Below are 15,189 nucleotides of genomic sequence, written 5' to 3'. Positions count from 1 at the left end.
TCGAGCGGAACACAATATAATATTTTTTGTAGAAAAAATTTTGTATTGCCTTCCTGAGGGGGTGAATCGTTGTGATAAGTGTTATTGCAGGTTACTAGCAGATAGTTTATCCTCATGTTACAGGGCACTAGAAACTCCGTTTATAATTTTTGCACTTAATAATTTCATGTATTTATTAGTGTCTTTCACTTTTATTTGGGAGTTCTTATTTGTTGTTTCCTTTCTTTTTTAAGAACTTTTATTCCGTTTTTATTGAATTAATATTTTGCCAATCTTTTTCAAGACGATCGCGTTTATAATACTTTTAAACGACTTTTAACGGGTTATATTTCATGAATTCTTTTTTTGAATTCGGGGTCGCAAAAATTTATACGGTTTGGGCGCCAATTACAACAAATGTTATTTCGTTATATTTAAATTTATTTATTGGTAGCCCGTTAGGGAAAAGGTATTACAAAGGTTTTTTCTTTATTTTAAAATTATTTTTTGGTAGCCCGATAGGTCAACTTAAGCTCTGTTTAGAAACAATTTAAAGTTAAACTGCGGCTCACCACTCTATCGTTCGGCTACTTTGTTGACGGTGCGCCTCGTGACCACTCAGCGCTTGCATGGGCCGGATTGGATTTCGCCGGTCGGATTCCCGCTAACGCTTGCATCCGATGTTGGCTCCAGGTTGATGACCGTTGTCGGGTTAACTTATATACTTTTGATCTAAGACCATTTGTTCTCTATACTAGGTCAGACATGCTAAGTAAAATTTAGACCGGCTTAGTTGTATTCATTCTAAATTCATTATATGTTGTTTCCCATGTTTATAGGGGGGAACCCGGGAACACTTATGAAGAAACAAATTGAATTCAAATTCACGAAGAGGTTTCAAAGAGTTAAAGAAAACTACTAAAATCAGTATAGTTGCCATATGTCTGGATATTATTGTTAAATTGATGTTAATTTAAGTTGGCATTGGAATATAAGCATTAGATCATAACTGTGCAGAATTACTACACATTTTTATATTCGTTAAAAGGTTTTGTGAATTGTATTTCTTAAATACTACAGTTCGGAGTAGCAATAACCAAAATCTTAAATTATAAATGCTATCGGCTATTATTTGCATTGACCAATTTTTTTAAACAAAGATACCAAAAAAGTTGACCACCGAGATTTGATGCTTTACCTGCCGGAGTTTTCGATCTGCTCTCTCTTTCTTATCTCTTATATTCGACGAGTTCTTGAAAGCAGAGCGATCGAAATCCCGTCGGTTTTTGCTTGCCCTTTTTTGGTCAAGGCAGTGAAGTTCTGGTTATCTAAGCATAAACGACATAATTTTAGCAATTAAGCTTATCATGTATTAAGATCAATTTTGTTAATTATGGTTCGTTGTCTTCCCCAAAACAACTATAATACATTATTGACCAGAATCACATTTATTCAAACACTATATCTGTTTTGAGAAGGGCATTAATTTATGCCACCAGTTTCTATATGTGTTTTGCAAGAGATATATTTTCTATGATTTTTTTAAGCATCGCCAGCCGAGCGATCGGCGACTCGCGAGCGCTTATCTCGGCTTTTCTTATACATAAAAGAGATAATTCAGCATACAGTGGTGCTGAACAAATTGTAAACCATAATTCTGGTATTGTATTGTATTGTATGCAAATCTCTTCGCCGGAGTCGTGAGTGGCTAGTGGTCCATGTTAGAGACTGCGCAAGCCTATTTGGATGAGCTTGTAGCTTGATCGTATATTTTGCTTTTACATTTTCGATTTTGTCTTAAACAGATCCCACATTTAAAAGGGCAGGGGATAAAAAACAAAAACATAAGTTTTCCCACATGTGTATATACCACGGTGCACCAGTTATAGTTCTTAGTATCTTTGATTGAGATCGCTGTATTACTTCTAGGTTAATAACGCATGTGTTTCCCTATAGCTCGGGGTCATATTTCCAAATTGGCTTGAGAACTGCGTTGTATGATATATATATATATATATCCAATTTTAGCGGTGAACGGACATTTATTAACCAATGAAGCCTTCTTGCTTTTAATTTAAGTTGTATTCTCTTTGCTTCGATATGCTTTCGCAAAGTAAGCCGTCTGTCAAGGTGGACTCCAAGATATGTTACTTAAGTTGTTTGTGGTATATGAATATGGTTCAGTGATAGTGGGGGGCAAGTTGGTCTGTTAAGGGTAAAGGTGACGTGTTTGCTCTTTTGCTGATTCTCTGATAACTGTTGCATTGCTCTTATGGGGCACTTTGATCGACTTAGAATGGCAATATCATCAGAAAATGATGACGTTGTTGTGAGACTGGTTTTCGGAAGGTCTGGTGCGTAAATGATATATCCAAGCACACTACCTTGAGCTACTCTTGCTTCAATTGGATGGTATTCTGAGAGGAAGTCTTTACATCGTACTGCGAAGCTTCTATGCACAATATATGACTCCAGTATTATATGGGTGTTTTAATTTTATAAATTAAGCCGTCCAGCCAAACGAGGTCGAAGGCCTGGGCGGCATCCAGAAAGTGTGCGGAACAATACTCTCGACTTTCAAATGTACTTCGTATCTCGGGGGTTATTCTATTCAATTTTAAAATGGTTCCGTGTTTCTCGCGAAAACCAAATTAGTGGCTTGAAATTGCTTTATGGGACTGTAGGTGTTGCTTTATACGACTCAGGAGCAGCTTTTCAAATATCTTTGACAGGCACGGCAGGAGATTGATTAGCCTATATGAGACTTGTCCTTTTCAGCTTTGTGAATCATAGTGATGACAGACTTTTTCCATTGTTGCGGATAATAGCTCACTTTCATCATGCTGTTGAATATCGTGGTGAGAAGATTTACTGCACAGTTCAGCAATTCTATAATCATTTTAGGGAGATTAAATCGTTTTCTGGTGCTTTATTTCTTTCTTGAGCCCTTATCACTTCTCTCGATTGGAATATGATAGGCACGGTAGCATCTAAAAAAATGTTTGTTGGGAGCACAAAGCTATTTATTGATGGGAGTGGTTTGAAAACGTTTTCTAGATGTGCGGCGAATACATTTGCCCTCTCTTCGTTGCTGGGAGCCCATTCTCCTGTTTGTGTGTGTAGTGGCTACTCACTTTCGGTTGGTGGACATGATTTAGCTTTCTACAGATGATATCGTTTCCTGTCTGGGAAGAGATTCTGCAAATAGGATAATTGAGATCGATTATGTTAATCTTCCTAGCCTTTGCGTAGAAGATAGATTGCTGTTTTAAGCCTTTCCTTTGCAGCAGGCGATCTATGCGCTTGCCACTCCCTCCGAAGTCTTCTCTTATTGCGTTGCAGTTCGTTAATATGCGCAGAAGCCCGCCAGTTGTTATCAGGATTACAAGCCGGTATAATAGGGGTGGAGTGTTGTGGAGCTAGTGACATAACAGACACTAGTTCATCAACTGAGCTGTCAATCTCTTCTTTTTGGTACATGTTTGGGAAGCCATCAATACATACTTTCTGTATTTAAGCCAATCTGTTTTACGGGAGGTTAGAGCATGTATGCATTCTGACAGCAGTATATGGTCGTAGAGATGAAGTGAAATAGGCGAGTGATCCGATGACAGATCTGTTAAGTGTTCCACGTGGACATGCTCTACAGCCATACTTCTTCTGACGGCAAAATCAATCAAGTCAGGTTTCTTATTAGGATCTGTTGGCGTAGACCCCATATTTTGCGGTTGGTGTGACGAGAGCCGCAGTGGGTGTATTTTGCAATGTAATCACCAGCCGCTAGAAATCGGTCACCTAATAGGTCAAAGAACTGTACAAATTCATCTTCGGAAATGGAGAAGCGTGGTGGGCACTATACAGCTGAAAGGTTTAAGATACCGCATCTGGTTTGTTAGGTGAGTCTCGAAAATAAGCATGGCGTCAATGTCATGTTGATCTAGGAATTGCGAGAGCTCGTGTTTGTGCTGTGAGATGCCATTCGCTTTCCAGAAATATATTTCACATATCTAAGCAGATTTTTGCTTGATTAATGGCTCCAAAATGAGATTTTGGGAGCGCATAAGTGATGGTTGTAGTTACTAGCATTGCTTCTAAACCGTTAGGCAATTGTGTGTTTGTAATTATATGATGGCCAGTAGTTTCTGGAATCTAGTTCAATGTTGATGGCTGCACTGATTCAGCAGTGGTTTGCTGACCTGTCAGCTTAGATGCTGAGGCGTAGGTTCGTTGTTATATCTTAACGCCTGTGCAAAAGAAACTCCCGGGGTCGTGGTCGACGGTATGTGTGAATAATTGTTCCTGAAATCCATGATTTCGATCTACAATTATATGTTGGCCTAGTCGACTCTTTATAGATAGGACAACCTCTGCAATTTGCAGTGTGATTTCCACCACAACTTTTAAGTTGGTAGTTGTAACTTTCGATGCATGTTAACTTTTGATGCATTTGTTTTTTTGAGCTGATTGTGAGCCTTATTTTCTTTTTATTTGCACATACCGATCGATTCCTGTTTGTATTAATGGTCCGTTATTTTTTGTATTTCAAGGTTGCGTAGGGGCTAGCTTGTTGATGTTGATGTACTTGTTGTGGTGGTTGTTGTCGTCGTTAGTGTCGAATTCACCGTTTTAAGCGAGGGCATTGTGCTGGTTGTTGTTGTAATAAGCAGGGGACGGGCATTGAGCACTCCACTGCTGTTTTTGTGATGTGCCGCTTGTACATAATAAGCCGGAAGAGATCGAGCGTACTCTCTCTGTATTCGCTTGCAGTGTTGCAGTTGTTGTTGGTTCTATTAATTCTACCGCTGTTATGGAGAAGTAAGCGGTATTTCTGATTGACGAGAGCCGACGTTCGTCTTATTATTGCTCCCGAGACTTGCTAATTATGGTTTTCGAGAGAGAGATTTATAACAAGCTGTATTATCGCTTATATAAGAAATTAGAACACTTTATATTGGACATTTCCCATGCACATGAACTAAAAATGGAATTCGACTTTTTTGGTGTGTCTTACACGGAAAAGCGATATAAAAACACGTCTGTTATCATTGACTTTCACATTACATTTTTTTTATGCAATGTATTAAAGCTATTTTTGAATCATTTGTTCTCAAAATCAACTTTTGTCAAAGTCTGGTTAAACTTTCCGCTAGTAGCGCTTAACAGTGCATTCATAATCGTGTGTGGTATGTTTATACCCATAACTCGTAGAGTAAAAGGGTATACTAGATTCGTTGAAAAGTATGTAACAGGTAGAAGGAAGCGTTTCCGACCCTATAAAGTATATATATTCTTGATCAGGATGAATAGCGAAGACGATTGATGTCCGTCTGTCTGCCCGTCTGTCCTTCTGTCCGTCTGTCCGTATGAACGCTGAGATCTCAGGAACTATACGAGATGAAAAGTTGAGATTAACCATGAAGATTCTTGATGTCCCTACGCAGCGGAAGTTTATTACAGCATCCTGCCACGACCACTCGAACGGCCACAAATCGCGAAAATCTAAAATCGCTGAAATCTCAGAAACTATTAGAGCTAGAAAGTTGAAATTCAGTATGTATAAATTTTGGATCCCAGCGCACCCACTCATACGATCACCTCTCTCTTTCTTATCTCTTATATTCGACGAGTTCTTGTAAGCAGAGCGATCGAAATCCCGTCGGTTTTTGCTTGCCCTTTTTTGGTCAAGGCAGTGAAGTTCTGGTTATATAAGCATAAACGACATAATTTTAGCAATTAAACCTATCATGTGTTAAGATCAATTTTGTTAATTATGGTTACAAATTCGTTGTCTTCCCCAAAACAACTATAATACATTATTGACCAGAATCACTTTTATTCAAACACTATATCTGTTTTGAGAAGGGCATTAATTTATGCCACCAGTTTCTATATGTGTTTTGCAAGAGATATATTTTCTATGATTTTTTTAAGCATCGCCAGCCGAGCAATCGGCGACTCGCGAGCGCTTATCTCGGCTTTTCTTATACATAAAAGAGATAATTCAGCATACAGTGGTGCTGAACAAATTGTAAACCATAATTCTGGTATTAGCTAGATGACTGCTCCCGACGATATCCTTTAAATAATGAACATGAACTCAGAGCCAAGGGCAAAAGACATTGATTTATTTAACAACGACAATATCGAATCAAACTGATTGAAAAGAAGTGAGAAGCAATTTTAATAATATGAGCATCAAGACTCTAACTTTATGATCACTCTCTCCTATCCCCAACCTAATTCTATACATTGGCATTTAGCGAATAAATCTCAAATTAACCAAACTTAAAAACAAGATTAAACGGCAATGAATAATTTCACCACAGCCTTCTTTTGTCAGAAAAAAGCTTTTGATGTCACTGTCCATGTGGGGCCTCATAATTTATAAATAAACAAAATTTTTTTTAAACTGGTGGTTTGGTGGCGTGGAATAAACTTGCGCTGCATAGTCATCTTAATAATCGGCATTTTTTATCCCATGCTTATATTTTATAGTTCCCAAGATATCAGCGTTCATGCGGAAAGACGGACAGCTATAAACATACTAAGAAATTGATACTTAAATCATTATACTAGATTCGTTGAAAAGTATGTAACAGATAGAAATAAGCGTTTTCGACCCTATAAAGTATATATATTCTTGAACAGGATCAATACCGAAATCGATTGAGCCATGTCCGTCTGTCCGTCCGTCCGTCCGTCCGTCCGACCGTCCGTATGAACGCTAAGATCTCAGGAACTATAGCAGATACAAAGTTCAGATTAAGCATGAATTCTTGAGGTCCAGGGACAGAGCAAGTTTATTTCACCATCCTGCCACGCGCACAAATCGCGAAAAACTAAAATCGCTGAAATCTCGGGAACTATTAGAGCTAGAAAGTTGAAATTCAGTATGTATAAACTTTGGATGCCAGCGCACCCACTCATACGCCCACCAAGCTCAAAAGAGCTCGCATTTTCAAGAAAACCATAAGAAAACTATAAGTGATAGAAAGTTCGGATTAAGCATGTGGATTTTTATGGTGCCCCAAATGCGAATTGTTTTTTTCCATCTAGCCACGCCCACCCTAACGCCCACAAAACCCGGAAAACCAAAAATGAAAAAATCTTGGGACCTATAAGAGCTAAAAAATTAGGCTTAAAAACACATATTAAAAAGACGACGCTGCAACTTGTCACGAGATTTCATATGGCCACGCCCACCAACCGCGGAAAACTGAAGAGTCTATAATATTATTATAAATGCCTTTGTTTGACCTTGTATTACTTAGTTCTGTTAATATCTATCCATTTACCAAAGATTCTTCAAATCGGAACATTATTTCGCTACTTATGAAGAGATTTTGGTTTGCCTCACATGGGCAGTGTCGTCACTATCAGTTCCTCGACATGCTTTCTCCGACAATAGGTGGCGCTTGGGTAATTTCCACTAGCAAAATGAATATTTTAAAATTGTGTAAAACAGTAACGGGTATCTTATACTCGCGGCACTCGACTACAGCGTTTCCTCTTGTTTTTCAGTTGAAAAATTAAATAACTTCAACTGAGTTTTCTCTTATTATAATAAGAAAATTCCTTTTACTATTCATTAATTAGTTCTCGTTCATTATTCGGAACCTTTGGCATATCAGTCAAATACAAAACATGCGCGTCCAAAATGGCCGAAACGTTGGTGAGTAACTGTTGAAGCACAACTACATTCACTAGCTCTCATTGACGAATAACGCCAGAAATAACGAATAACTTTTCAGACCACCCTAGTATAAACCCTGGTTTTACACACAACAACGCGACGACTTTGCTGCAAGAATTTGATCATATTCGAACACAAACGAGATTTGACTTTTTGTAGGTAGCTAGGGGTGCTCAACGCCTAAGTGTCCCTTTGTTTTTGTAAAAGCTCGCTATCCCATAAGATTTGGGAGCTCGCCGCAATTTTCTACTAACAATTTTTCGTTTTCTCCTTTCCACGTCATTCCGTCGTTACATGAAGTATATGTTCTTGGTTTTTCTTGGAACATCCTCGAACTCGTCTCAGAAATTCTTTCTTTATATGTAACTTCGGCTTGCAATTTTCAGTATTGAGTTTTTAAGTTTATTTCGCAATGGAATTGGTTAGCAAAAGACCACAAACTGATGTAATTAACAATACAATCTAATAGGAAATTGTTTGTTGTTCGCGTGACACAGTGAATCCCAGGTACTCTACTCTCTTATTTCATATTTGCTAATAGGAAACCCATTTTTCTTAATCCTTTTTAGTTTAAGCGAAGAATTTTCCTTTATATATTCTGTCATCATCACTCATTTTACTTACCCGCCAAATTCGAAATATACTCTAAATTGAAAACAGAAGGTATAAGGAATGAATTCCAGTGCAAGTGTCCGAAGATGTTCCAGTAAGAAACAAGAAAAAAATATATTGCGTTTGGTGACGAAATGAGGCGGAAAGAGGAAAACGAAAAATTGTTAGTGTAATATTGCCGCGAGCGCTCAAAGCTTATGGGCGAGGAAGTCCCTATGCTCCGAGCATTTACAAAAATATATAAGCACTCAGAGCATAGGCGTTGAGCATCCCTTGCTTATAATATTAAAATTTATGTTTTCTGTGTATAACATTTTTTAGTTAATATTTATTGGCTTGACAAAAATTTTTCGTAGGTTATGAGACCTTACACGGGCAGTAAAGTCGCCGCTGATAAAATTATTCACTGCCTTAACTCCTGCTATCAAAATCATTATTTTAAAATTAAACAAGACAGTTACTTAGATATAACTTTTCTTTGTTTCGAATTTATTGAAAAGTACATTTATTTGATTACCGTTACAAATGTAACTTTGTTCAGTTCAGTTTTCTCAAAAATTAAAAATAGCAAGGGCCCTTTCGTAGAGCTTTTGTCCAGAAGGCAGCGCCTTGCAGCAATTCCGCAGGATTGGTTGTTGTGACATACATTTCTTTTAAACAGTCCTTTAAGTTTAGTTGTAGGTAATATTCACATAAATTTTAATTGGGTTCATTCTTTTATTTCTATACCTATTCTTCTTTAAGTGCAAGGAATTAATATTATAAATAATTTAAATAATTTTTGGTATTAAAAATGTCATAGAATACATTAATCGATGAAGCAAATTACAAATTTAAATTTATTAATATAATAATAGTTTGACTTACATGGGCGACATTTGTAAGCGATTTCGACTAATTTCCTGCGTTTGTAGCATGGGTCACTGTTCATTGCGCTGGTGCTAGCAGTACTGCTATGATAGCTGCTGGTTCCAGACGAGTCACCAACACCGCTGGCTCCCTGTCCATAGAACTGCAATGATCCGTGAAACTTGCAGTGTTTCTTCTTTTGACAGGCGTCAACAACAGTTTGCAGTAAAGAATACTGAGAATATAAAGACAAAATTGTATCATTAGTAGCTCAACGTTTTTTTAGGTTCGAATACTTAAACTCTCCGACGTAAATATTATATTAGGTTGTCAAAAAAGTCTTGCGGTATTTTAGCCAGTTGGTGCTGAAAGCGCGTAGTTCTGGTTTTATTGGTCGCATCAGCTCAATTGCGATAAAATCGCTGAATTGGTCGAAAGAGACCGGCATAGTAACAGCCGTAGCATCGGTAAAGAGCTGGGCTTGAGTCATCAAACCGTTATAAACTATTTGAAAAAGCTTGGAGCCACTAAGAAGCTCGATGTATGGGTGCCACACGAATTGATGCAAAAAAACATCTTTACGATAACGTAAGGCACAAACGGTCGTGGTCGAAAAGTGGTGAAGCGGCCCAGACGGTGGCCAAGCCTGGATTGACGGCCAGGAAGGTTCTTCTTTGTGTTTGGTGGGTTTGTCAGGGAATAATCCACTATGAGCTACTCCCCTAGGGCCAAACGCTTAATTCGGACCTGTACTGCCAACAACTGGACAGCTTAAAGACAGCACTCTTTGATCAACAGAGGCCTAATTGCCACACACTTTAGTCACGCGTCAGAAGCTCCGGGAGCTCGGATGGGAGGTTCTTTTGCATCCACCGCATAGTCCGGATTTCGCACCAAGTGATTACCACCTGTTTCTGTCCATGGCAAACGCGCTTGGTAGTCTGAAGTTGGCCACAAAAGAGTCCTGTGAAAATTGGCTATCCGAGTTTTTTGCCAATAGGGAAGTGAGCTTCTATGAGAGGGGCATTATGAAGTTGGCATCTCGTTGGGAACGCGTCATCGAACAAAACGGCGCATATTTTACTTGAATCGCATTATTGTAACCAATTTTATGAACAATTGAAAAATTCAATAAAAATACCGCAAGACTTTTTTAACAAACCTAGGAAACATTTAAAAAAAAAAACTACTATACAGTGCCGCGAAATTGACAATTACTACCGTTACCTATTACTGAAACCGTAAGGTGACACTGCCCGTGTAACGCCAACATTTTTTTATATCGTGAAAAAATTTTCCAATTCAAAAATTTGTTTGTAAGTGCATAAGTACTGACAAAAAAATTTAGATGTGTAGCCAAAGTATACATCTTAATATTATGGTCACTACATTTTTTCGCAGTTTGTGAGAGCTAGATCGCCATGAGCTGCCGTAGACAGACTGGTAGACAGCCAGGCAGACAAAGTAAAAATTATATTGTATTCATTCAGTTTTAAATGATTCCACCGAATCGTATTACATTAACGCCCACAAGCCCGCGGAAAACTGTGGTGCCCATAATATTCAAATAAGTTATTTTATTTAAGTTTATATAACATTTTATTGACACTTTCTATCAAGTTACGAAAAACTTTTAAAATCGGAACAGTATTTTGCGATTTATTAAGAAATGTAAGTTATAATGCATCATATTGGCAGTGACGTCACCGTTAGTTATTATACATGCCTTTTCTGCTAACAAGATATTTATTTTAAAATTGGATAAGACAGCAACGGGTATCTCACAGTCAAAGCTATAGTATTTTTTCTTGTTTTCATTATTATAAAAGGTATTTTTTGTTTATTACCTGTAATGCATTTGGCCACATACAGTTCTCAGGAGCATTTTCACTGTTGTAATCGATATTGAGCTCTTCATCAACAAACCCAGTTGTACTGGAGCTAGTAGGTTCACTGACGGATTCTAAAGACTCTGCATGGCCATATACGTCCTTCATATATTTGCCATTCAGCGAAGGTAATCCAAAGATGGAACCACGGAGCAAGTGCTGCGACCTACCCTGGATTTCCGGTCTTGCTTCTCCAGTTACATGACATAAATCTTCGATACTGTATCCATCTGTAAAGAATAAGTGGAAGCTTTGAGAAAAATGCAAAAAGACAGCTGAAAAATGCGGGTGTGCACTAACCTTTTGCAACGAATTTGTTGTATTGGGCAAACTCAATCGAAATGCTGGTACCACGGGGACAGGCTATTGTAACCTGATCCGAATCACAAGCTGCTTTCTGATATGTACGTAAAGTAGCCGACAACAAAGCTAAGTTGAAAAAGAAATAAAAATAGAAAGCAAAATTATATGGTCTTAAAGAAGATCTGGTTTTTCGGTTTTATTTTATTTTAATTTTGCTCTAATCCACGTAATACAGGAATGATGAGTAAGGCTTCAATAATGCAAAATAATAATAATAATAATTATAATAATAATAATAATAATAATAATAATAATAATAATAATAATAATAATAATAATAATAATAATAAATGTCTCGCGCTCGTGGTGAGCTTGTCATCAAAAGCCATGGCGTGTGGGAGGTTATACAACGGTAAGCGATCTTTTGTATTAGGATTACTTCTTTGAACTTGTATTCCCCACGAGAATAAAACATACATACGCACGCTCATACATTTATGCGTTTTGAGTGGAATATACACTAGTTGCTTGTGTATTGAAGGCGGAATTTAATCAACCGGCTTGACCGTACCTAACCCAACAATAATAATAATAATAATAATAATAATAATAATAATAATAATAATAATAATAATAATAATAATAATAATAATAATAATAATAATAATAATAATAATAATAATAATAATAATAATAATAATAATAATAATAATAATAATAATAATACAAATAATAATAATATTATATATATATATTATATATTATAATTATAACTGTTGCGGGTCGATTAACGATAGTTTAGTATTTAGTATTGAAATTAGTATTGATCTCATGAAGAGATCGGACACACTAGATAGATAAATGTCTCGCGCTCGTGGTGAGCTTGTCATCAAAAGCCATGGCGTGTGGGAGGTTATACAACGGTAAGCGATCTTTTGTATTAGGATTACTTCTTTGAACTTGTATTCCCCACGAGAATAAAACATACATACGCACGCTCATACATTTATGCGTTTTGAGTGGAATATACACTAGTTGCTTGTGTATTGAAGGCGGAATTTAATCAACCGGCTTGACCGTACCTAACCCAACAAGTGTTTGTCATGCGGCGTCTGGGAGACCGCCATTTTTGAGTGGATCTCAAACGGTACCGTGCAAAGTTTCGCAGAGCTGTACCACGAGGAACAGTAACGCATCGCCATTTTGCTCCACCGTCACTAGGGTTCCAGAGCATGGTTTCGGGCTACATAATAAAGTGGCCGGCGGTACATCTGTACAAGCGCCGTCTCCTGGAGACTGTGCTTGGGCGAGGACTATTGGAGGAACTACAAGCTGGGCGCCACGAAAGCTTTCTGAACTTAATACGTTCGGAGGGAAGCCCGTCTTCTCGTACGCACTTACAGAAGCTTATTAAGCTGCCTACGTTCGGAGGAAAGCCAGAGGATTGGCCCATCTTTTCTTGCGTGTTTACGGAAACGACGCAAGCGTATGGTTGTACGGACTTGGAGAACAACCAGAGGTTACTGAAGGCGTTATAGAATGACGATCGTGAGACGGTGAAGTTGTTGTTGATTCACCTCAGCCATGTGAATTCAGCGAATTAGCAGCTGCGTTTTAGATATGGCCGACCGGAGCAACTAATACGCAGTCAGCTCAACAGTATCCGAGATGTGCCCGCAGTTATGGAACACAATTTGGTAAAGCTCGTTGCATTCGCCACGCATGTGTGTAACCCCAAAGTCTTCTTGCAGTCGGCGACCGCAGAGCAGCATCTGGGTAATCCTACAGTCATGGAAGACCTTGTGCCCAAGTTCCCGACAAGTGAACTAGTGGAGTGGGCCAGGTATGCTACAGCTATTCAGCCCTTTATTATGGACCTGCCCATTGCACAGATTGTGCTATGGACAAACTTGAAGTCAGTGCTGCGTTGCACGCACAGGCGCTACAAGCAGTTCGTAGGGAAAAGAGTAGCCGAGATTCTGGAGTCGACGAAGGTGTCCCAATGGAGATGGCTGCCATCCGCCGACAACGTGATGGATGATGAGACTATGTGAGGAGTCGCGCTGGTTGAGAGGAATGCCTCAAGAATGCCACTGAGGAGATCAGCGGGCAGCTGGACAGGAGCTGCACCTGCCGACGATGCGGATGGAGAAGATGAAGAGGAGATGCCGAGTGAGTTTGTGCTCGTTGGGGCAAGTGGCACGTTTATATCGTTACAGAGATTCTCAAGCTACAGGCGATTGTTGAGGCTTACGGCCTGGGTCCTAAGGTTCACTTGTCGAAGCCGTGGACAACGAGATGAGCTTGAGAACTATGGCCCCACTGTAGGTGAGTGTGAGGCAGCTGAGAATTTGTTGATCCTCAAAGCACAACGGGAGGCGTTCCCCGACGAGATGCAGGCCGCAGAGAACGGATGGTTGCTAAAGGAAGCGACATATGTGGACTGGCGCCATACCTAGATGGCAATTTAGTCCTGCGAGTGTACGGCAGGATTGATGCGGCGATATGTATACCGTACAGCGCCAAGAGGCCAGTAATCCTTCGAACCCGAGACGTTCCAGTCGGAACTGTCAAGTAAGGGCATTGAACTGATTTTTAATTGCCCACCGAACCCGTCAGAGCGCGGAGTCTGGGAGCGAATGGTGCAGTGCGTAGAAAAGGTGCTTCATTACGCAGTGAAGGAGGTGGCGCCGAAGGAGCACGTCTTAGAGCGTTTCCTAATAGAGGCGGAGAATATTGTTTATTCGCGTCCGCTCACCCTTTTGCCAGTGAGTGTGAACCAGGAAGCCTCTCTTATGCCAAATGATCTGCTCTAGGGAGCAGCTTGCCCGCCGGATATCCCCGGCGTGGATTGAGACCTTCTTAAGGAAGGAGCTTCGCGGAAGCAGTGCCGTATAGCAAGAATGTTAAGGAACCGTTTCTGGAAGAAGTGGGTCTTCTTCGTTTGCGGTCCAGCCGTGCCGCGTCTAGACTGGCGGAAGGGGGTCGTGGAGGGGACCTTTGCTAGAATGGATGGTGAGATCAGACGAGCCCTCGAAGAGGTTCTTCACGGAGGTGGGGATGTCGCGGGTCGATTATCGATAGATTAGTATTTAGTATTGGAATTTTGGTATAGTGCCCTCATGAAGAGATCGGGCGCACTAGAAGAAGAAGAATAATTATATTTATGATAATAATAATAATAATAATATAAATAATAATAATAATAATAATAATAATGATAAGAAGAAGAATAATAATTATTTTAATAATAATAATAATTATTTTAATAATAATAATAATAATAATAATAATAATAATAATAATAATAATAATAATAAATAAGAAGAAACGCTATAGTCGAGTACCACGACTATAAGAAACCCGTTACTGTTTTACACAATTTTAAAATATTCATTTTGCTAGTGGAAAATATGTATTCTTAAGCCTATTTTTCTAGCTCTTAGGTTTTCCCGGTTTTGTGGGAGTTAGGGTGGGCGTGGCTAGATGGGAAAAAAACAACTCGCATTTGGGGCATCATAAAAACCTACATGCTTAATTATATCAATTATAGTTATAATTAAATGCAACCGTCTTTCGAGCTTGGTGGGCGTAATGGGTTTGGCCGGATAATGGTATTACCTTAAGATGCGCTGGCATCCCAGGATTATACATACTGAATTTCAACTTTCTAACTCTAATAGTTCCTGAGATTTCAACGATTTTAATTTTTCGCGATTTTTGGGCGTTAGAAAAAATGAAAACCGCGTAGAGTTGCAGTGGAATTTCTTAAATACGTCTTCTTAAGCACAACTTTCTAGCTCTAATAGTTCTTGATTTCAAAGATTTTAGTTTTTCGTGATTAGTGGCCTTTAGAGTGGGTGT

The 15,189-nt window shown here is 38.8% G+C and overlaps 1 protein-coding gene across 4 annotated transcripts in view; it reads right to left on the bottom strand.

Annotated features, from left to right (window-relative positions):
- The window catches only part of LOC108111611, a 94,623-nt gene that overhangs the window by 67,653 nt on the left and 11,781 nt on the right, over positions 1 to 15,189 (bottom strand). For all 4 annotated transcript variants that reach the window (XM_041819346.1, XM_041819345.1, XM_041819347.1 and 1 more), the window contains 3 exons: positions 11,323 to 11,451; positions 10,981 to 11,252; positions 9,152 to 9,368 (listed from right to left, as the gene is read on the bottom strand). In XM_041819346.1, the coding sequence (XP_041675280.1) occupies positions 9,152 to 9,368; positions 10,981 to 11,252; positions 11,323 to 11,451 (618 nt within the window). The remainder of the gene's footprint in view (positions 1 to 9,151; positions 9,369 to 10,980; positions 11,253 to 11,322; positions 11,452 to 15,189) is intronic.

This window comes from Drosophila eugracilis, unplaced genomic scaffold (genome assembly GCF_018153835.1).
Source record: "Drosophila eugracilis isolate 14026-0451.02 unplaced genomic scaffold, ASM1815383v1 contig_1381, whole genome shotgun sequence".
Classification (NCBI taxonomy): Eukaryota; Metazoa; Arthropoda; class Insecta; order Diptera; family Drosophilidae; genus Drosophila; species Drosophila eugracilis.
The sequence above is the reverse complement of the archived record's forward strand: the minus strand, read 5'-3'. Positions and strand labels throughout refer to the sequence as shown.